The following is a 24,861-nucleotide window of genomic DNA, read 5'->3' on the forward strand; positions in this document are numbered from 1 at the left end:
TAGCTAGCATTAGCTAACGAGTGAAACAGTGTCCGACACAGTCCAGAAGAAGTGTCAGACTTAGCTAGCTAAGGTAGTTCGCTAGCTAAGCTACCATTACAGACACTGACATAGTTAGCTAGCTAGCAAAACGTCGACAAAAACGAGAGGGGTCCAGCTGCGACATCATCTCTCAGCAGTCATCCCTCAGTGTCTCTATCATAGGCTGCTGATGGGAGGACAGCTCATAATAATGCCTGGAAGGGCATAAATGTAATGGCATTAAACACATGGAAACCACGTGTTGGATGTATTTGATACCATTCCACCTATTCCGCTCCAGCCATTACCACGAGCCCCGTCCTCCCCAATGAAGGTGCCATCAACCTCCTGTGGTCTCTATGCTACAACATACTGATGTGTCATCTCTCAGTATAGTGCATCTCTCAGGAAAAGTGGGGGTTTCGAACACTATGTTGAGGTAAAAATCGGAGTAAAATGCTTGTATGGATGTCAACCCCAATACATGTTCATGTCATCGTCACCATTCAACTGCATTACAGACTGTAATTATAGTTAAAAATTACTGACTACCAACACCGATTTCTCTATCCTAGATATCTTACCAGTTTATACGAACGGGAGTTAGCATTAACAGTCACTTCGTCTAAACCTGAAATGGGACTACTTCTAAATGTTATGCAGTAAAACAGCCAAATATATCCAAGTCTGACTTTGGTAACCACATTGTAGGCCTGTTACAATACATCAATGACGGATCTGATGACTATCCACTTTGTTAGATAAAATGTGTTTCTTCTATCCCCCACGATCTGCATTCCATTTACCTCTGTACCACATCTATTATCATCTACAAACCAAACACACTTTGGCCAACAAGCCATTAGTGCCTACAAAAAGACGCCATTACTATTGCTCTCTATAGAGCCACCAAAGGCTTTATGCTCTACTAAAGTTGCCTCCCTAAACCAGCTAAGCCATTTCTCAAGGCAAGATGACACAAGTCAGCTCTCCACACCACAACCTTGAGCCACCAACCAGTTACATAAGGGAGTGAACGTTATTTATAATATGGGTTACATGGAGAAAATCGGACCTCTGAAATTAAAATGGATGGCCCTCCCTTCAGCAAAATATATTTGACCTAAACCCTCCCTGAACGCTTGAAAAGAAAGTGACCCTCCCCTATACCCCAAATAATAATGAAAACATAAAGTGGATAGCAGAGAACATGTCTAACATTTACCCTCACTTCTTGAACAAACCAGAGCGTTAGATATGCAGTTTTAGAAACTGTTCTTCATCCTATATGCGTTACATGGCAACGCAGGAATTTTGATAGCACACAGGGCTGCGGGCCAGAAGGTTGTGGGTTCGCCGACCACGGTGGACAAGAGTTGGGGTGGAAAGTAGTGGTGCGCGGGTCAGCTGCTTATTCACCTGCACCCGCCCGCAATTTCTAATAACCCATCTGCAACCGCCCGACTATATGTGATAAAGTGAAAACCCAACACTAACCCGCAAAGACAGCAGAGTTGCAAAGAAAAAGCCATATCTCAGACTGCCCAATAAAAAGAAAAGATTAAGATGGGCAGTCTGAGATATGACTTTTTCTTTGCAACTCTGCCTAGAAAGTCAGCATCCCGGAGTCGCCTCTTCACTGTTGACATTGAGACTGGTGTTTTAAGGGTACTATTTTATAAAGCTGCCAGTTGAGGACCTGTGAGGCGTCTGTTTCTCAAACTAGACACTAATGTATTTGTCCTCTTGCTCAGTTGTGCACCGGGGCTTCCCATTCCTCTTTCTATTCTGGTTAGAGCCAGTTTGCGCTGTTCTTTGAAGGGAGTAGTACACAGCGTTGTACAAGATCTTCAGTTTCTTTGCAATTTCTCGCATGGAATAGCCTTCATTTCTCAGAACAAGAATAGACTGACGAGTTTCAGAAGAAAGTGATTTGTTTCTGGGCATTTTGAGCCTGTAACCGAACCCACAATTGCTGATGCTCCAGATACTCAACTAGTCTCAAGAAGGCCAGTTTTATTGCTTCTTTAATCAGCACAACAGTTTTCAGCTGTGCTAACATAATTGCAAAAGGGTTTTCTAATGATCAATTAGCCTTTTAAAATGATAAACTTGGATTAGCAAACACAACGTGCCATTGGAACACAGGACTGATGGTTGCTGATAATGGGCCTCTGTAAGCTTATGTAGATATTCCATTAAAAATCAGCCATTTCCAGCTACAATAGCCATTTACAACATTAACAATGTCTACACTGTATTTCTGATCAATTTGATGTTATTTTAATGGACAAAAAAATTGCTTTTCTTTCGATAACAAGGACATTTCTAAGTGACCCCAAACTTTTGAACGGTAGTCTATTTCTGCTTATAATTTGAGACATTTTGGTAGGCTATTTGTTAGTTAACTTGTTAGTTAACTAAATTATTAGATACATGTAGCTTCTCTTTTCTCATTATATGTTGCCCTAGAATACTAAATCAACCCTTGCTCAACAGAATAATGTAATAGATAGATAGAATGAATGCTTCAATCTAGTTGACATCGGTAAAGCTTTCTCTGTCATGTTTCGCGGAGCAAAGACATTTAGGCACTGGGGAGAAAATACAATAACGCAAAAAAGAAACGGGAAGGATTTTCTATGCAAAATGTCCAAATGACATCAGTTTGACCAGTTGTAAGGAAAAATAAAGCTGTGGAAACAACCCAACATGTTTCTGCTAAGATTTCAGTTTCGATGCATATTTTATGTGGTTGAAATACTATCAGCTTTTATGATGAAGACAGCACCTCTACATATGGTATCTAACTGAGCATTAGATTCTCACAAGATGCAGAAATAAATAAATCATATTTCTCCACTCCTGTTCCCAAGTCAAAATGTTGCCTACATTTGGTGTATCATTTTACTCCAAGAAATGCTTAATTCTGCAGGAGTTATTATTAAGGCTATGTGAGAGGGTATAAACCTACAGTCAGTGACCAAATTTCAGTTTCCATTTAACCTACAGTGGGGAAAAAAAGTATTTAGTCAGCCACCAATTGTGCAAGTTCTCCAACTTAAAAAGATGAGAGAGGCCTGTAATTTTCATCATAGGTACACGTCAACTATGACAGACAAAATGAGATTTTATTTCTCCAGAAAATCACATTGTAGGATTTTTAATGAATTTATTTGCAAATTATGGTGGAAAATAAGTATTTGGTCAATAACAAAAGTTTCTCAATACTTTGTTATATACCCTTTGTTGGCAATGACACAGGTCAAAAGTTTTCTGTAAGTCTTCACAAGGTTTTCACACACTGTTGCTGGTATTTTGGCCCATTCCTCCATGCAGATCTCCTCTAGAGCAGTGATGTTTTGGGGCTGTCGCTGGGCAACACGGACTTTCAACTCCCTCCAAAGATTTTCTATGGGGTTGAGATCTGGAGACTGGCTAGGCCACTCCAGGACCTTGGAAATGCTTCTTACGAAGCCACTCCTTCGCTGCTCGGGCGGTGTGTTTGGGATCATTGTCATGCTGAAAGACCCAGCCACGTTTCATCTTCAATGCCCTTGCTGATGGAAGGAGGTTTTCACTCAAAATCTCACGATACATGGCCCCATTCATTCTTTCCTATACACGGATCAGTCGTCCCTGGTCCCTTTGCAGAAAAACAGCCCCAAAGCATGATGTTTCCACCCCCCATGCTTCACAGTAGGTATGGTGTTCTTTGGATGCAACTCAGCATTCTTTGTCCTCCAAACACGACGAGTTGAGTTTTTACCTAAAAGTTATATTTTGGTTTCATCTGACCATATGACATTCTCCCAATCCTCTTCTGGATCATCCAAATGCACTCTAGCAAACTTCAGACGGGCCTGGACATGTACTGGCTTAAGCAGGGGGACACGTCTGGCACTGCAGGATTTGAGTCCCTGGTGGCGTAGTGTGTTACTGATGGTAGGCTTTGTTACTTTGGTCCCAGCTCTCTGCAGGTCATTCACTAGGTCCCCCCGTGTGGTTCTGGGATTTTTGCTCACCGTTCTTGTGATCATTTTGGCCCCATGAGGTGAGATCTTGCGTGGAGCCCCAGATCGAGGGAGATTATCAGTGGTCTTGTATTGTCACGCCCTGACTCTGGGGACTCGTATTTGTTGAGTCAGGGTGTGTATTTTCTGTGTGGTATGTTCTATGTTGTATTTTCTAGGTTTAGATCTAGATCGTCTAGATCTATGTTGGCCGGTGTGGTTCCCAATCAGAGGCAGCTGTCGCTCGTTGTCTCTGATTGGGGACCATACTTAGGTAGCCTATTGGCACTAGTGGGTTGTGGGATCTTGTTCCAGTTAAGGTATGTTGTGCTGCCTTGGACTTCACGTTTCGTTTTGTTTGTTATTTTGTCGTTGTGTTTAATATTGAATAAACATGTACGCATATCACGCTGCGCCTTGGTCCGTCCCGTCGATGAACGAACGTGACATGTATGTCTTCCATTTCCTAATAATTGCTCTCACAGTTGATTTCTTCAAACCAAGCTGCTTACCTATTGCAGATTCAGTCTTCCCAGCCTGGTGCAGGTCTACAATTTTGTTTCTGGTGTCCTTTGACAGCTCTTTGGTCTTGGCCATAGTGGAGTTTGGAGTGTGACTGTTTGAGGTTGTGGACAGGTGTCTTTTATACTGATAACAAGTTCAAACAGGTGCCATTAATACAGGTAACGAGTGGAGGACAGAGGAGCCTCTTAAAGAAGAAGTTACAGGTCTGTGAGAGCCAGAAATCTTGCTTGTTTGTAGGTGACCAAATACTTATTTTCCACCATATTTTGCAAATAAATTCATAAAAAATCCTACAATGTGATTTTCTGGATTTTCTTTTCTCAATTTGTCTGTCATAGTTGACGTGTACCTATGATGAAAATTACAGGCCTCTCTCATCTTTTTAAGTGGGAGAACTTGCACAATTGGTGGCTGACTAAATACTGTTTTCCCCCACTGTAGCCTAATAAGCAAATCATTCTAAAACACTGAGAAATATGGACATTTCATCAATTACAAATGACATGACCCTCTCCTGGACTAGATTTAAAAAAGACTAAACCCTCCCCTTGACTGAAATTGAAAAAGCATGACACTCCCCCATTTTACTCCAGGTATCATTATGTACTAAACATTTTGATCCATCCCTAAGGCTGCCCTGATCTCACAACCATGACAGTGACTGCTGTGCTACAGTATCTATCAGGGTTATATTACCCAGAGATGATCCTGGGCTGCATGAAGGACCTTATTAAAAACAGTTCGTTATTGTAGTAATGTGTACAAGCAAGCCTACAAATGTACCTGTTTTAAACCTGTTTTAGACTATAATTCCCAGCCAGGATCTAACTTTTAAGTAATGACATCCAGTTAGTTGGGAAGAAGAGCCTTTTGAGGAAACTTGTCAGATGATGTGAGTTGCCTGTGTTGAGTTTGATGCCTTTGAGCCAATTCTGTGTGAGAGTGAGACTGCCATAACTCTATTTTAGGCCATAAGCAATTGACAGGACAAACATTTTCCAAAATGTGTTTTAATCCCTGAAAAAAGGACCAAAACACAGACATTGTAATAAAACAGCACAGATAATCTTGACTAGAGTGTCCTGGTTTCACTGACAGTCCATGGTTAGTCTGTCTAGTTACCTCATCATCATTTCCACCATGCACCCATGTTTTCAGGTGTATGATCTGTGATATGTGCTCCTCTCTTGTGCTCAATTGTGCATGTGTAAGAGAAGGAACCTGAAATGGATAGGCAATCCAGCACAGCTCATCATCATTAGGGGAGACCGGGGTAAGGTTGTCACACCTTTTACTCTTGTGTGTATTTCTCAGCACCAGTATATCTTACAAGACTCTTTTCAATATTAGGAGAAAGACCAAGGTCTTGGGTTGAAATGGAGAAAGTTTTTATAAATTATTCCAACATGGAGTTATACAGTGGGGAAAAAAAGTATTTAGTCAGCCACCAATTGTGCAAGTTCTCCCACTTAAAAAGATGAGAGAGGCCTGTAATTTTCATCATAGGTACACGTCAACTATGACAGACAAAATGAGAAAAAAAATCCAGAAAATCACATTGTAGGATTTTTTTATGAATTTATTGGCATATGATGGTGGAAAATAAGTATTTGGTCAATAACAAAAGTTTCTCAATACTTTGTTATATACCCTTTGTTGGCAATGACACAGGTCAAACGTTTTCTGTAAGTCTTCACAAGGTTTTCACACACTGTTGCTGGTATTTTGGCCCATTCCTCCATGCAGATCTCCTCTAGAGCAGTGATGTTTTGGGGGCTGTCGCTGGGCAACACAGACTTTCAACTCTCTCCAAAGATTTTCTATGGGGTTGAGATCTGGAGACTGGCTAGGCCACTCCAGGACCTTGAAATGCTTCTTACGAAGCCACTCCTTCGTTGCCCGGCGGTGTGTTTGGGATCATTGTCATGCTGAAAGACCCAGCGACGTTTCATCTTCAATGCCCTTGCTGATGGAAGGAGGATTTCACTCAAAATCTCACGATACATGGCCCCATTCATTCTTTCCTTTACACAGATTAGTCGTCCTGGTCCCTTTGCAGAAAAACAGCCCCAAAGCATGATGTTTCCACCCCATGCTTCACAGTAGGTATGGTGTTCTTTGGATGCAACTCAGTATTCTTTGTCCTCCAAACATGACGAGTTGAGTTTTTACCAAAAAGTTCTATTTTGGTTTCATCTGACCGTATGACATTCTCCCAATCCTCTTCTGGATCATCCAAATGCACTTCAGACGGGCCTGGACATGTACTGGCTTAAGCAGGGGGACACGTCTTGCACTGCAGGATTTGAGTCCCTGGCGCGTAGTGTGTTACTGATGGTATGCTTTGTTACTTTGGTCCCAGCTCTCTGCAGGTCATTCACTAGGTCCCCCCGTGTGGTTCTGGGATTTTTGCTCACCATTCTTGTGATCATTTTGACCCCACGGGGTGAGATCTTGCGTGGAGCCCCAGATCGAGGGAGATTATCAGTGGTCTTGTATGTCTTCCATTTCCTAATAATTGCTCCCACAGTTGATTTCTTCAAACCAAGCTGCTTACCTATTGCAGATGCAGTCTTCCCAGCCTGGTGCAGGTCTACAATTTTGTTTCTGGTGTCCTTTGACAGCTCTTTGGTCTTGGCCATAGTGGAGTTTGGAGTGTGACTGTTTGAGGTTGTGGACAGGTGTCTTTTATACTGATAACAAGTTCAAACAGGTGCCATTAATACAGATAACGAGTGGAGGACAGAGGAGCCTCTTAAAGAAGAAGTTACAGGTCTGTGAGAGCCAGAAATCTTACTTGTTTGTAGGTGACCAAATACTTATTTTCCACCATAATTTGCAAATAAATTCATTAAAAATCCTACAATGGGATTTTCTGGATTTTTTTTCTCAATTTGTCTGTCATAGTTGACGTGTACCTATGATGAAAATTACAGGCCTCTCTCATCTTTTTAAGTGGGAGAACTTGCACAATTGGTGGCCGACTAAATACTTTTTTTCCCCACTGTATGTCCATCAAACACACTAGCGGGGTTGGATGTCACACCCACTGGGCACAGACGTCAATTCAGCGTCTATTCAACGTAATTTCATTGAAATGATGTGGAAACAATGTTGATTCAACCAGTGTGTGCCCAGTGGGACAGTATGGAATTGGTTGTTTGCTAGTAGCTTATGCCTTTTGTAACAGGAAATGAAGCAATATAGTATACAGTCTTAGAAATAGCCTTTCTTGGGTCAAACAATATTTCTAACAAAATTCAGCATTTTATGCCGTGAGAATAAAATATGGCATTTTGAGTAAATTTGTGTGTGTATGCGTGTGTTTGCACCCACGTGCGTGTGTGGCAGAAAAAAATATGTGTGTGAGGGAGAGGCTACGAAAGGAGCTCTTTATAGCACAAGCACAAAAGAGCTTGGGATTTATTATAATGGAGTTGATAGTGACAACCAACCCCAACCAGCTCCCCAAAGCTAATTAAGATGCTGGTTACCACATGACTTGACCTTGGAACTCATAAATATGTTTGACATATAGCTCTCCCTTTCCTCTTTTCAACAAACATAATTGTTCATGGATACTCCCACAATTCAAACATTTACAAAGAAAATACCAATATATATATATATATTTTACTTCCACCTATGAAAAACAAAAATTCCCCTCACCTCAATGTTTTGTCATGCTGACATGAACTGACCAGCTGGATAAATTCCTTCAAATAATTCACACATTTTTACCTTAAATTACATAGTGCCATTTAGATTGGGAGTAATAGCACTGTGACAACCAACCCGTGAGACAACCAACCCCGGTCTCCCTTACACACACACAAAACCCCACAACAAACATACATTAACTGATATAGAGCAGATCCTGAACAACCTTTCAAAATAACACACATACACAAACACACAATCAAATTAAAAACTGATGGAAGGCCAACAGTATGAAGGCCTGCTGATCTTGGCTGATAAGAGATGCAGACTTTGTCATCACTTCATGTGTCCTTCAGTTCGACTGATTGTTGAGAATCTTTAAATCACATTTCCCTGCTGTTCCCTCCTCTAGGCCTTACTCTTCTCCCTCTGCTTATTCAAGTATGAACACACTCCCCCTGCTAAGTCTCTTCTACACATTCCTGCCCAGACCTCCCACAGACTTTTTCCTCTCAGCTGTTCCAGTTGTATCCACCCTCCTTCCTCTGGGCTTCCCTTCCTCTTTTTCTGCTGTTCCGGCTGTGGCTTCCCTCCCACCTCAGTCTCTCACTGGCTGTTGCAGACGGTGCCTCCCAATTTGCCCCCGGCAGCGGCCTTCTTGCGCCTCTTGTTGAGCAGAGGGTTGCTGGAAGTGTCCAGGTCTTTGATCTTCACCTGGTCGTAATCCACACGCATGGTGGCCAAAGCACTGGTCATCTCCTCCTGGAGCACACAGAGCGTAAGGAGTTAGGGAGAGAGGGAGGGTGGGAAATAGAGAAGAAAGAGAGAGAGAAAAATAACAAGAATCAGAGTGAGGGAGGTTGTATTTTATGACAGATAAATAGGAGAAGGTAGATAGGCAGAAGATAAACCTCTGCTCTGAATATACAGCATAATAAAGAGGAGGGAATAAGCCCTCTGTTAATGAACATGGCCTCAGACCTGACTGTGATGTCTGCCTCCACTTCTGGAAGGTCAACCACTCCAGGGTCATCTCCAAAGTTTGGGAGCAATTCCATTTCACATGAATTCCACAAAAAGACAGAAATTCCACTCATTTTGAGATCTCCATGGGAACACCATGTGTAATTTTCATCATATCAACCGTATTTCAAATGTGGTCTGGATGTAAACTCAATGGCGCCGGAGGGGATGGCTGCCGTTTTACGGGCTCCTAACCATCTGTGCTATTTTGTGTGTTTTTCCGCATTGTTTGTAACTTATTTTGTACATAATGTTGCTGCTACTGTCTCTTATGACCGAAAAGAGCTTCTGGATATCAGAACAGTGATTACTCACCTCGACCTGGACTACGTTTTTTCTTTAATGAGTCCGACGCGAAGGCTTCTCCGAGACCAGGCCCAAATCCCCATCATTCACGTGAAGAAAATATGGAAATACAGGGGGCGGAGATCGGGGTGCCTTGTGAGAATTCATCGGCGAGTGGGTAACCCGCCTCTACCATTGTCAGGAGTGCTGTATGTGGAAGGTGCGGGAATCAGGCGCAGGACACAGAAGCTTCGTTCAACAGTCTTTAGTGAATCAATACGAGCAAAAGTGCCCGGAGACGAGCGATACGCACACAGGCGTAAATGAACAGGAAAAATACTAACGCGCACAACAAGTGCGAAAACCTCTCCTAAAAACCAAGGAGGGAAAACCAATACAGACACGAAGACAGAAGATCCCACCAACACTGGACCAAGCAGCGTGTCCAGGAGCCAGCGCCAGAGGTATCGCTAAAGGACATCAACCTCGACTGGGCCTGGCCCACGGGAGGAGAGACCCCCAGATTTTTTGGGGCTCACGCCGTGACGACGGGGCAGCAGGAGGCCGCGAGTAGAGCGGTCCAGCGGGTTTGCAGAGGAGGCCGCCAGGTTAAGGGGGCCACTGGTCACAGAGGAGAGGGAAAGTGTAGAGGCACGGCGAGAGGTACTGGGGTGTGTTACCAGTCCGGTCCGGCCCGTTCCTGATCCCTGCGTAGGGCCAGTGGTGTGTGTCCCCAGTACGGTCCGGCCTGTTCCTGTTCCTCGCATCGAGCCTGTGGTGCGCGTCGTCAGCCCGGCCCGGCCTGTTCCTGCTCCACGCACCAAGCCTATGGTGCGCATCGTCAGCCCGGCCCGGCCTGTTCCTGCTCCACGCACCAAGCCTATGGTGCGCATCGTCAGCCCGGTTCGGCCTGTTCCTGCTCCCCACACCAAGCCAGTGGTGTGCGTCGTCAGTCCGGCACAGCCCGTGCCTGTTCCACCGGTGCCTGGTCCGGCACCGGTCAGCTGCTCCACGCCGGAGCTAGAGCAATCCGCTCCACCGGTGTTCAGTCCAGCCCCTGTGGTGTTTGGTTGGCGCGGCCAGAGTCCGCACCTTTGGGGGGGGGGTACTGTCACGCCCTGGCTCTGGGGACTCTAGTATGTTGAGCCAGGGTGTGAGTTTTCATTTGTTTTTCGTTCTAGTTTTGTAGTTCTATGTTGGCCAGTGTGGTTCTCAATCAGAGGCAACGTGTATCAGCTGTTGCTTGTTGTCTCTGATTGGGAACCATACTTAAGCAGCCAGTTTTCCCACAGTGTTTGTGGGATCTTGTTCCTGTGTAGGTTTGTGTTTTGCACCTTTGGACGTTTTCACGATCGTCAGGGAGAGACCAATGCGCAGCGTTGAAGGTGAACATATTTATATTTATTAAATGATCACACGATCAAAACAACAAACGAAAACGTGACGTCTACGGTTTAAACACAAACCAACACGAACAAGAAACCACAAACACAAAGTGAAAGACAGACAGTTAAATATGGCTCCCAATCAGAGACAACCAGCTGACACTCGTTGCCTCTGATTGGGAGTCACTCAGGCCAACATAGAAATACAAACATAGAATTACACACCCTGGCTCAACATAACAGTGTCCCCAGAGCCAGGGCGTGACAGTACCCCCTAAAGGCGCGGACTCCGACCGCGCCAACTAAATACCACAGGGGAGGGACCGGGTGGGCACTCCGCCTTGGCGGCGGATCCGGCCCGGGCCTGATCCCCACTCCCTCTCCAACCCCCCAAAGTACCCCTGGTCCGGTCTGGCCCGCTGGCCGGAGCTGGACTGCACACTGATGGAGCGGATTGCTCTAGCTCCGGCGTAACGCATCTGACCGGTGCCGGACCAGGCACCAGTGGAACAGGCACGGGCCGTGCCGACCGACGACGCACACCACTGGCTTGGTGTGGGGGACAGGCACGGGCCGTGCTGGACTGGACGTACGCACACCACTGGCTTGGTGTGGGGAGCAGGAGCAGGCCGGACAGGGCTGACGCAAACGCACCACAGACTTGGTGTGGGGAGCAGGAATGGGCCGGACTGGGCTGGCGACGCGCACCACAGACTTGGTGCGGAGAGCAGGAACGGGCCGGACAGGGCTGACGAAACGCACCACAGACTTGGTGCGGGGAGCAGGAATGGGCCGAGCCGGGCTGACGAAACGCACCACAGACTTGGTGCGGGAGCAGGAATGGGCCGAGCCGGGCTGACGGGCGCACCACTGACTTGGTGCGGGGAGCAGGAACGGGCCGAGCCGGGCTGACGAGACGCACCACAGACTTGGTGCGGGGAGCAGGAATGGGCCGGACTGGGCTGGCGACGCGCACCACAGACTTGGTGCGGAGAGCAGGAACGGGCCGACAGGGCTGACGCAAACGCACCACAGACTTGGTGCGGGGAGCAGGAACAGACCGGACCGTACTGGGGACACACACCACTGGCCCTACACCGGGATCTGGAACGGGCCGGACCGGACTGGTAACACATCCCAGTACCTCTCGCCGTGCCTCTCCACCTTCCATCCCCTCTTCGACCAGTGGCCCCCGTAACCTGGCGGCCTCCTCTGCCAACCCGCTGGACCGCTCTATCGCGGCCTCCTGCTGCCCCGACGTCGTGAGCCCCCCCAAAAAAATTTTCTGGGGGTCTCTCCTCCCCGTGGGCCAGGCCTCTATCGTTCTCGCCCAACTCTCGCTCCTCTGTCTCCAACTCCCGCTATTCAGCTCCTCAATGGGCTTGACCCAGTCGAAGCTCTTCCTCAACTGTTCCCAAGTCCACCCTCTCTGCTCCTCACTAGGCTTGACCCAGTCGAGGTTGCCACGGAGATCTGCTAGCGATGGCTCCTGGACACGCTGCTTGGTCCGGTTTTGGTGGTTTCTTCTGTCACGATCGTCAGGGAGAGACCAATGCGCAGCGTTGAAGGTGAACATATTTATATTTATTAAATGATCACACGATCAAAACAACAAACGAAAACGTGACGTCTACGGTTTAAACACAAACCAACACGAACAAGAAACCACAAACACAAAGTGAAAGACAGACAGTTAAATATGGCTCCCAATCAGAGACAACCAGCTGACACTCGTTGCCTCTGATTGGGAGTCACTCAGGCCAACATAGAAATACAAACATAGAATTACACACCCTGGCTCAACATAACAGTGTCCCCAGAGCCAGGGCGTGACAGACGTCACGTATCGATTTGTTGTTTTTGTTCGTGTAATCATTATTTAATAAATATGTTCACCTTCCACGCTGCGCCTTGGTCCTCTGTATCCGACGATCGTGACAACAATCTGTTCTATTGGCCAACGTGCAATCACTGGAGAGTAAACCGGATGATCTCCGTTCGAGACTATCCTACCAACGGCACATAAAAACTGTAATATCTTATGTTTCACCGAGTCGTGACTGAACGACAACATGGATAATATACAGCTGGCTGGGTTTTCCGTGCATCGGCAGGACAGAACAGCTACGTCTGGTAAGATGAGGGGTGGGGGTGTCTATTTGTCAGCTGGTGCGCAATGTCTAATATTAAGGAAGTCTCGAGGTATTGCTCGTCTGAGGTAGAGTACCTCATGATAAGCTGTAGACCACACTATCTACCAAGAGAGTTTCATCTATATTATTTGTAGCCGACTATTTACCACCACAAACCGATGCTGGCACTAAGACCGCACTCAACGAGCTGTATAAGGCATTAAGCAAACAAGAAAATACTCATCCAGAAGTGGCGCTCCTAGTGGCCGGGGACTTTAATGTAGGCAAACTTAAATCTGTTTTATTTAATTACTACCAGCATGTCACATGTGCAACCAGAGGGAAACAACTCTAGACCACCTTTACTCCACACACAGCGACGCATACAAAGCTCTCCCTTGCCCTCCATTTGGCAAATCTGACCATAATTCTATCCTCCTGATTCCTACTTACAAGCAAAAACTAAAGCAGGAAGTACCAGTGACTCGCTCAATACGGAAGTGGTCAGATGAGGCAGATGCTACGCTACAGGACTGTTTTGCTAGCACAGACTGGAATATGTTCCGGGATTCATCCAATGGCATTGAGGAGTATACCACCTCAGTCACCGGCTTCATCAATAAGCGCATCGACGACGTTGTCCCCACAGTGACTGTACGTACATATCTCAACCAGAAGCCATGGAATACAGGCACAAAATGCATCGAGCTAAAGGCTAGAACTGCCGCTTTCAAGGAGCGGGATACTAATCCGGACGCTTATAAGAAATCCCGCTATGCCCTCCGACGAACCATCAAACAGGCAAAGCATCAATACAGGACTAAGATTGAATCCTACTACACCGGCTCTGACACTCTTCAGATGTGGCAGGGCTTGCAAACTATTACGGACTATAAAGGGAAAACCAGCCGCGAGCTGCCCATTGACGCAAACCTACCAGACGAGCTAAAAGCCTTTTATGCTCGCTTCGAGGCAAGCAGCACTGAAGCATGCATGAAATCACCAGCTGTTCCGGACGACTATGTGATCACGCTCTACGTTGCCGATTTGTGAGCAAGACCTTTAAACAGGTCAACATTTACAAGGCAGCGGGGCCAGACGGATTATCAGGACAAGTACTCAGAGCATGCGCGGACCAACTGGCAAGTGTCTTCACTGACATTTTCAACCTCTCCCTGACCGAGTCTGTAATACCTACATGTTTCAAACAGACCACCATAGTCCCTGTGCCCAAGAAAGCGAAGGTAACCTGCCTAAATGACTACTGCCCCGTAGCAATGACGTCGGTAGCCATGAAGTGCTTTGAAAGGCTGGTCATGGCTCACATCAACACCATCATCCCGGAAACCCTAGACCCACTCCAATTTGCATACCGCCCCAACAGATCCACAGATGATGCAATCTCAATCGCACTCCACACTGCCCTTTCCCACCTGGACAAAAGGAACACCTATGTGAGAATGCTGTTCATTGACTACAGCTCGGCATTCAACATCATAGTGCCCACAAAGCTCATCACTAAGCTAAGGACCCTGGGACTAAACACCTCCCTCTGCAACTGGATCTTGGACTTCCTGTGGTAAGGGTAGGCAACAACACATCTGCCACGCTGATCCTCAACACAAGGGCCCCTCAGGGGTGCGCGCTTAGTCCCCTCCTGTACTCCCTGTTCACCCACGACTGCGTGGCCAAGCACGACTCCAACAACATCATTACGTTTGCTGTCGACACAACAGTGGTAGGCCTGATCACCGACAACGATGAGACAGCCTATAAGGAGGAGGTCAAAGACCAGTGTGGTGCCAGGACAACAACCTCTCCGTCAATGTGAGCAAGACAAAGGAGATGATCGTGGACTACAGGAAAAGGAGGGCCGAACATGCCCCAATTCACATCGATGGGGCTGCAGTGGAGTGGGTCAAGAATTTCAAGTTCCTTGGTTTCCACATCACCAACAAACTATCATGGTCCAAACACACCAAGACAGTCGTAAAGAGGGCACGACAACACCTTTTCCCCCTCAGGAGACTGAAAAGATTTGGCATGGGTCCCCAGATCCTCAACAATTTCTACAGCTGCACCATCGAGTGCATCCTGACCGGTTGCATCACCGCCTGGAATGGCAACTGCTCGGCATCTGACCGTAAGGCGCTACAGAGGGTAGTGCGTATGGCCCAGTACATCACTGAGGCCAAGCTTCTTGCCATCCAGGTGGTGTCAGAGGAAAGACTCCAGTCACCCAAGTCATAGACTGTTCTCTCTGCTACCGCACGGCAAGCGGTACCGGAGCGCCAAGTCTAGGTCCAAAAGTCTCCTTAACAGCTTCTACCCCCAAACTATAAGACTGCTGAACAATTAATCAAATGGCCACCCGGACTATTTACCTTGACCCCCCCTTTGTTTTTACACTGCTGCTACTCGCTGTTTATTATCTATGCATAGTCACTTTACCCCTACCTACATGTACAAATTACCTCGACTAACCTGTACCCCAGCACATTGACTCGGTACCGGTACCCCTGTATTAGCCTCGTTATTGTTATTTTATTGTGTTACTTTTTATTTAAAAATTTACTTTTGTTTATTTAGTAAATATTTTCTTAACTCTATTTCTTGAACTGCATTGTTGGTTAAGGGCTTGTAAGTCAGCATTTCACGGTAAGGTCTACACCTGTAGTCGGCGCATGTGACAAATACAATTTGATTTGATTTGATTTGGTTCTGCTGATCCTGGGAAGAGATGTAAGTCCCTAGATGGCCAGAAGGTGTCAGTGTTGGTCTGATTCTGACCTTCACGTCGTCCCACATCTCTCTGTCCTCAGTCAGGACCCGCGTGGTGTGGAGCGGTGTGGAGGGAACAACCATGGACTGCTGCAAAGACAGAACACAGACACACCATCAGGCATGAGATTACAGACTGACATTCATTAACTGATGCACGTTTTCACACACAAACGCACACACACTCACATTGATCCAGGGGTGGTTCATAAACTGTGTGATGGTCATTCTCTCGTTGGGGTCTGTCTTCAGCAGCTGATTGATCAACTGTTTGGCTGGAAGAGGAAAAGCAATATGAGGAAAGAGGTCAACATTCAATGAAAAACACACATTTACGCATGCTTACATATGCGTTAACAATCAAGTCAACAATCAACTCCTTTGTTTTGCTGACATTGAGGGAGAGGTTGTCGTCCTGGCACCACAATGCCAGTTCATTTACTTCCTCCCTATAGGCTGACTAGTCGTTGTTGGTTATCAGGCGTACAATCGTGGTGTCGTCAGCAAACTTGATGATGCAGTTGGTGTCGTGTAAAGCCACGCAGTTGTGGGTGAACAGGGAGTACAGCAGAGGGCTGAGGACACACCCCTGGGGGGCCCCTGTGTTAAGAATCAGTGTGGAGGAGGTGTTGTTGTCCATCCTCACACCCTGTGGTCTGCCCGTCAGGAAGTCCAGGATCCAGTTGCAGAGGGTGGTGTCCAGACCCAGGGCTCTGAGCTTGGTGTCGAGTTTGGAGGGAACAATAGTGTTGAATGCTGAACTGTAGTCAATGAACAGCGTGTTTGTGTTGTCCAAATGTGTTACGGACGTGTGAATAGTGATGGAAATGGCATCTTCCATGGATCTGTTGGAGCGGTAGGCAAATTGGACTGGGTCCAGTGTTCCTGGTATGCTCCCCTTGATGTGGGCCATGACCAGCCTCTCAAAGCACTTCATGATGACCGGGGTGAGTGCGATGGGGCAATAGTCATTTGGTCATGTCACCTTGTTTTTCTTGGGCACTGGGACGATGGTGTTCTCCTTGAAGCAGGTGGGGACTCCACTTGGGACAAGGACAGGTTGAAAATGTCAGAGAAGACGCCTGCCAGCTGGTCAGCACACACTCTGAGGACACGGCCAGGGATGCCATATGGGCTGGTGGCTTCGTGAGTATTCACTCTTTTGAGAGTTCTTCTCACGTCAGCCTCGTAGAGCGAAAGCACCTGGTCGCCCGGAGCAAGAGTTCCTGGACAGCTTGGAATTGTCTGCCTCGAAGTGAGCATAGAATGTGTTAAGCTCGCCTGGGAGGGTGGGCACCACACAGCTGGATTTGCCTTTGTAGTTCGTGATTGTCTGTAGTCCTTGTCACATGCGACGCGAGCCTGAGTTGTCGAACATCAATTTAAGTTTGAGTCTGTATTGTCTTTTTGAATCCCTAACTGATTTGCGGAGCTCGTACCTGCTTGCCTTGTACGCGTCGCATGGCACCGAGTCATCGAGGTTCATCCAGGGTTTTTGGTTGGGGAATGTCCGGATTGCTATTGAGGGTACAACATCATCAACGCATTTTCTAATGAAGCCTGTGACTGACGACGGATATTCCTCAATGTTGATGGATGAGTCCAGGGTGGATGAATATTTGAACATATTCCAATCAGTATTCTCAAAACAGTCCTTTAGCATTGAGTCTGCCTCCTCTTGAGTGGTCGTCACTAGTTACCACAGCCACAAAGTCAGAAGACCCGCCTACTCGACCAATCAGATGAGGGAGTGTGATGACGCGTATACACACCATATACACACTCACACACACTACATTCACACTCCCACACAAAACCCACACACATTCACATACACTACATATGCACACACACTCACACACACACACACACAACACACGCACGCATACCGACACAATACAAACATACATACATATTACACACACACATACACACACGCATGCACACACACACACACACTTTTACACTAATTATTTGCTGCTGCTACTCTTATTATTATCTATCCTGATGCCTAGTCACTTTACCCTGCCTTCATGTACATATCTACCTCAAATTCCTCGTACCTCTGCACATTGATCTGGTACTGGTACTCCCTGTATATAGCTCCATTCTTGTGTATTTTATTTTGTTCCTCTTGTGTTACTATTTTATTTGTATTATAATTTTTAAACTCTGCATCGTTGGATAGGGCTCGTAAGCAAGCATTTCACGGTAATGTCTACACCGGTTGTATTCGGCGAATGTGACAAATACCATTTTATTTTATTTGATGCCGGCTCAGAAGGCCCCGCCTACCCAACCAATCAGATGAGGGAGTGTTCTTGGTTGCGGGAAGCGCCACATTCTTGAAATGGCATATCTCAAGTTCAAATTTGAGTACTAAATAACTAAATACATTTGGGAACAAGAAATGGCAACATCACTAAAATTCATAACATTGAGAAAGGACAAAAGTTTTGGGCAAAGGGGTAAGTTGGCTTTTTTTTTTTTTTTTTAGATAACTAGTAGCTCACTTTTGCTACTCTCATCTATAATGAGCTAGCTAGCTAGCATAAGGGATTCCATTCCAAGCACAGAGAAGTTGTTCTATTTGATACTATTCATTCTAATAGTAATAAACTCAGCAAAAAAAGAAACTTCCTCTCACTGTCAACTGCGTTTATTTTCAGCAAACTTAACATATGTCAATATTTGTATGAACATAACAAGATTCAACAACTGAGACATAAACTGAACAAGTTCCACAGACATGTGACTAACAGAAATTGAATAATGTGTCCCTGAACAAAGGGGTGGTCAAAATCAAAAGTAACAGTCAGTATCTGGTGTGGCCAGATAGGATATCTCTGCATTAAGTACTGCAGTGCATCTCCTCCTCATGGATGCACCAGATTTGCCAGTTCTTGCTGTGAGATGTTACCCCACTCTTCCACCAAGGCACCTGCAAGTTCCCAGACATTTCTGGGGGGAATGGCCCTAGCCCTCACCCTCCGATCCAACAGGTCCCAGACGTGCTCAATGGGATTGAAATCCGGGCTCTTCGCTGGCCATGGCAGAACATTGACATTCCTGTCTTGCAGGAAATCACGCACAGAACGAGCAGTATGGCTGGTGGCATTGTCATGCTGGAGGGTCATGTCAGGATGAGCCTGCAGGAAAGGTACCACATGTGGGAGGAGCATGTCTTCCCTGTAACGCACAGCGTTGAGATTGCCTGCATTGACAACAAGCTCAGTCCGATGATGCTGTGACACACCGCCCCAGACCATGATGGACCCTCCACCTCCAACTCGATCCCACTCCAGAGTACAGGCCTCGGTGTAACGCTCATTCCTTCGACGATAAGCGCGAATCCGACCATCACCCCTGGTGAGACAAAACCGCGACTCGTGTGAAGAGCACTTTTTGCCAGTCCTGTCTGGTCCAGCGATGGTGGGTTTGTGCCCATAGGCAACGTTGTTGCCAGTGATGTCAGGTGAGGACCTGCCTTACAACAGGCCTACAAGCCCTCAGTCCAGCCTCTCTCAGCCTATTGCGGACAGTCTGAGCACTGATGGAGAGATTGTGCATTCCTGGTGTAACTCGGGCAGTTGTTGTTGCCATCCTGTACCTGTCCCGCAGGTGTGATGTTCGGATGTACCGATCCTGTGCAGGTGTTGTTACACCTGGTCTGCCACTGCGAGGTCGATCAGCTGTCCGTCCTGTCTCCCTGTAGCGCTGTCTTAGGCGTCTCGCAGTACGGACATTGCAATTTATTGCCCTGGCCACATCTGCAGTCCTCATGCCTCCTTGCAGCATGATTAAAGGGCACGTTCACGCAGATGAGCAGGGACCCTGGGCATCTTTCTTTTGGTGTTTTTCAGAGTCAGTAGAAAGGCTGTTAGTGTCTTAACGACCGTTCCACAGGTGCATGTTCATTAATTGTTTATGGTTCATTGAACAAGCATGGGAAACAGTGTTTAAACCCTTTACAATGAAGATCTGTAAAGTTATTCAGATTTTTACTAATTATCTTTGAAAGACAGGGTCCTGAAAAAGGGACGTTTCTTTTTTTGCTGAGTTGATATCTTATTCTTGACATTCAACAGATGTACAGCCTTTGGCAGGAAAATAACTCAGTTGGGAGAGTACAAGTCTCCCATTCAGTGGTGTTCCCTTTCAAGCTGTTAGCATGAAGACATATGAATACCACCAGGGAAAGACAGACAAACAAAAGCCAAAGACAAATATGCTGCTGAAATTAACAAGGCAGTAAGTTCAAAGACAGATAACTGTAATTTATACCATACACTTTTAAAACATTAATTTCATTTTAATAATGTTGAAGTACTAACTAACAATGGAATGTTCCTCAATTCAATTTAAGAAGATGGGACTTTAAATGGGTGTCCCAACTCTGTGGTCACTAAAGATCCCATGGCACTTATTGCAAGAGTATATAATTGGGGATAGAGTGGTGAGTTTCCCCTTACACTGTTAAGAGCTTTGGGTGTCTAGAAAAGTGCCATTTAAGTCCAATTGGTTATTATTATTATTAAATGTTTTGCCATCTTCCCTAGCTTGAAGACCATGCCTTTGTACAGAGCTGGAAACTGGTACAAAATACCAAAATGGTGGACTGCATGGCTATAATAAACAAACATCGCCCACGTTATCTGCTTTCCTGGTTTTAAGGTAAATATGAAAAAGTATATCAAGGTCTAGGCCTACTGTTGGTCAAAGTCTAAGGCTCCGTTTACACAGGCAGTCCAATTCCAATTATGGGCAAAACAGCTGATCTGATGGTCAAAACTGATCTGATGTAAACTCAGCCAAAGCTGGGACCGAGAGACTGAAAAACAGCTTCTATCTCAAGGCCATCAGACTGTTAAACCCAGTACCCTGCCCTGAACTTAGTCACTGTCACTAGCCGCCTACCACCCGGTTACTCAACTCTGCACCTTAGAGGCTGCTGCCCTATGTACATAGACATGGAATCACTGGTCACTTTAATTATGGAACACTGGTCACTTTAATAATGTTTACATACTGTTTTACTCATTTCATATGTATATACTGTATTCTAGTCAATGCCATCCTATTCAACTATTGCTATATATATACTATTCTATGCTACGTATTCTACAGATATACAAAATATTCTATCAACATACACTGCCTTCGGAAAGTATTCAGACCCCTTGACCTTTTCTAGATTTTGTTACGTTACAGCCTTATTCTAAAATGGATTAAATCGTTTTTTTCTCTCCCCTCATCAATCTATACACAATACCACATAATGACAAAGCAAAAACAGATTTTTATAAATGTTTGCAAATGTATTTTTAAAAAACCCGAAAATATAACATTTACATAATTATTCAGCCCCTTTACTCAGTACTTTGTTGAAGCATCATTGGCAGCAATTACAGCCTTGAGTCTTCGTGGGTATGACGCAACAAGCTTGGCACACCTGTATTTGGGGAGTTTCTCCCATTCCTCTCTGCAGATCCTCTCAAGCTCTGTCAGGTTGGATGGAGAGCGTCACTGCACAGATATTTTCAGGTCTCTCCAGAGATGTTCAATCTGGCTGGGCCACTCAAGGACATTCAGAGACTTGTCCCGAAGCCTCTCCTGCGTTGTCTTGGCTGTGTGCTTAGGGTTGTTGTCCTGTTGGAAGGTGAACCTTCGCCCCAGTCTGAGGTCCTGAGCGCTCTGGAGCAGGTTTTCATCAAGGATATCTCTATACTTTGCTCCGTTCATCTTTCCCTCGATCCTGACTAGTCTCCCAGTCATTGCCGCTGAAAAACAACCCCACAGCATGATGCTGCCACTCTGAAGCTCTGTCAGAGTGACCATCGGGTTCTTGGTCACCTCCCTGACCAAGGCCCTTCTCCCCTGATTGGTCAGTTTGGCTGGGCGGCCAGCTCTAGGAAGAGTATTGGTGGTTCCAAACTTCTTCCATTTAAGAATGATGGAGGCCACTGTGTTCTTGGGGACCTTCAATGATGCATACATGTTTTGGTACCCTTCCCCAGATCTGTCCCTCGACACAATCCTGTCTCGGAGCTCTACGGACTATTCCTTCGACCTCATGGCTTGGTTTTTACTCTGACATACACTGTCAACTGTAGGACCTAATATAGACAGGTGTGTGCCTTTCCAAATCATGTCCAATCAATTGAATTTACCACAGGTGGACTCCAATCAAGTTATCTGAATACTTATGTAAATAAGGTATTTCTGTTTTATATTTTTAAGAAATTTGCAAACATTTCTAAAAACCTGTTTTCACTTTGTTATTATGTGGTAGATTGATGAGAGATTTTTTTTGGGATACATTTTAGAAAAAGGCTGTAACGTAACAAAATGTGGAAAAAGTCAAGGGGTCTGAATACTTTCCGAATGCACTGTACTGTCCATAATGTCTATAATGTCTACATCCTATCACATATATATATTTATACTCTGGACTCCAACATTGTTCGTCCTAATATTGATATATTTCTTAATTCCATTATTTTACTTTTAGATCTGTGTGTATTGTTGTGAATTGTTAGATATTACTGCACTACTGGAGCTAGGAACACAAGCATTTCGCTACACCCGCAATAGCATATGCTAAATATGTGTATGCGACCAATAACATTTTATTTTATTTTATTTACATAATAATAGTACACATCTAACAAATACCACATTATTTGATGTGTAGATTGAGGAAAGTACAGTGCGCTCTAAAAAGGAGACCTCCCAGCTCTGAAGTCAGCACTAAGTGAAAAACCCAGCTCAGTGAAGGCTAGACCCAGCGCCAGGATAAAGGGACTAAGGAGGCAGTTGAAATCGGCGAAGGGGCAAAATGTTTTGGGGTTCTTGCATTGGAATTATATTGAATCACGCTATACCACAATAAAACTTAAAGTTTAAATGCAGAGACTCCGAGATCATTGAGTGCTTTTGAAATATGTAGCCTATCTCTGCTGCACTGTATCAGCACAATGGACAGTGCCCTACAGCTAGGCTGATTTGGCCTAAAAAACAATGCAGCTATTGGAGTAAACCTATTTTGACACATAACTATGAGTAAGGGCAAACATTATGATAAGCTTGCAAGCTGAGATTGAATAAGACATCCGATTACCACTTTGCATTTAGAACGTTTGGTTTTATTATAGCTAATAAAATGCTGTGTTCAAAACATGCATACCCGTCATCACACCCCCTCATCTGATTGGTCTTTGCCTGAGAACCGTAAACCGGCATATGCCATATTTGAGTAAAAGTAAAGATACCATAATAGAAAATGGCTCAAGTAAAAGTTAAAGTCACCCAGTAAAATACTACTTGAGTAAAAGTCTAAAATTATTTGGTTTTCAAAAGTAAATGGAATTGCTAAAATATACTTAAGTATCAAAAGTAAAAGTATAAATCAATTCAAATTCCTTATATTAGGCAAACCAGATGGCAAAATATTATATATATATATATATATTTTTTTTTTGCATTTTCAGATAGCCAGGGGCACACTCCAACACAATTTACAAATTAAGCATTTGTGTTTAGTGAGTCAGCCAGATCAGAGGCAGTAGGAATGACCAGGGATGTTCTCTTGATACGTGCATGAATTGGACCATTTTCCTGTGACAATGTAACGAGTACTTTTGGGTGTCAGGGAAAATGTATGGAGTAAAAAGTACATTATTTTTTTTAGGAATGTAGTGAAGTAAAAGTAAAAGTGGGTAAAAATATAAATAGTAAAGTAAAGTACAGATACCCCCAAAACACTACTTAAGTTGTACTTTCAAGTATTTTTACATAAATACTTTACACCACTGGTCATCACATTCCCTCATCTGATTGGTCAAGTAGGCGGGCCTAATGACTTTGTGGGTGGTAACTAGTGACGACCCTCTTGAGTTGCTGCTTGTAGGCGAGGAGTAGGAACAGAGCGATGTGATCTGATTGGCCGAAGTGGGGGCGGGGAATGGCTTTGTGCGTGTTACGGATGTTTGTATATACATGGTCCAGCACGTTGTTTCCTCTCGTGGGGAAGGATACATGTTGGTGACATCTTGGAAGAATGTGTTTTAAAACATGCTTGGTTAAAATCACCTGCAACAATAAAGACTGATTCTTGCTGGCTAATGTTCTTGTACAGTTCGTTGTGTGCTGCCTTGGTGTTTCAGGGTTTTCTCTTCCATTTCAATCCTTGGGCGGTCCAAACAGTGTACTTTTTAAACATTTTATAATTATATTTCCGGGATGGAAAAACAATTTCAGTGTAAACTTGAACCAGATATAATTTATGTAGAAAAGACACTGGACCTATATATTTTTTATAATCTTTGAGAACTAACCATCACTCAAATAAAAGCTAGACAGTCAGGGGGAATTCAAAATTCCAAAAACAATGAATTTAGCAGTATAGATTTTGTTATTATATTTCAGCAAAATAACACAGCATTAGCCATAGCAAAATACATAGAATTGCAGGAAATTTGCTTTATAACTGCAACATTTTCTCTCAGCTACATAGCAAAATGTGTAGAATTGTAGGACATTTGCTTTAAAACTGCAAACATTACTCTCAGCTCCCTACAGACAAAAAAAATATACGTGCCTTTTACATTTTCAGATTAGTGATGTTTTCAAATGTCATTATCTGCTGACTAACATCAAGAGGTATGTAGAAGTAGACAGTAGAGGTTGTGACCTTTCAGGTGATGTGTAACATTCCAACTCCAAATTATTTAGATTGTTTATACAAATGCAACTACGTCAGCTGTTCAAAATAATTCAAAATGGAGATATATGGTTCTTCGTCTGTAAGGCTCAGTTGGCCTATGTGAGCAGGATGCCCTACCAGTGTGACTTCAGAGATTCAGTCAGATAATCCCTGGCATTTAAGAGCTGCTATTCTGTGTTTATGTGCCTTGTGTATGTTTGTGTGTGCTTTTGGACGAGTGTTGTGCTGTGAAACTGACTATTTAGAAGTTTGCTTATGTTTTCTAGAGTAAAAGGTCCCTGGGACTGACATCATTTGAGGAATGCAACACT

At 44.8% G+C, this 24,861-nt stretch overlaps 1 protein-coding gene across 1 annotated transcript in view; it reads right to left on the reverse strand.

Annotated features, from left to right (window-relative positions):
- Positions 1–7,775: 7,775 nt before the first annotated feature.
- The window catches only part of LOC121574975 (MAP kinase-activated protein kinase 3), a 48,040-nt gene continuing 30,954 nt past the window's right edge, over positions 7,776–24,861 (reverse strand). Inside the window, exons 8-10 of the mRNA XM_041887690.1 lie at positions 16,015–16,100; positions 15,835–15,915; positions 7,776–8,981 (exon numbers count right to left, since the gene is read on the reverse strand). Of these exons, the coding sequence (XP_041743624.1) occupies positions 8,826–8,981; positions 15,835–15,915; positions 16,015–16,100 (323 nt within the window). The 3' untranslated portion in view covers positions 7,776–8,825. The remainder of the gene's footprint in view (positions 8,982–15,834; positions 15,916–16,014; positions 16,101–24,861) is intronic.

Source organism: Coregonus clupeaformis, chromosome 10 (genome assembly GCF_020615455.1).
Source record: "Coregonus clupeaformis isolate EN_2021a chromosome 10, ASM2061545v1, whole genome shotgun sequence".
Taxonomy (NCBI): Eukaryota; Metazoa; Chordata; class Actinopteri; order Salmoniformes; family Salmonidae; genus Coregonus; species Coregonus clupeaformis.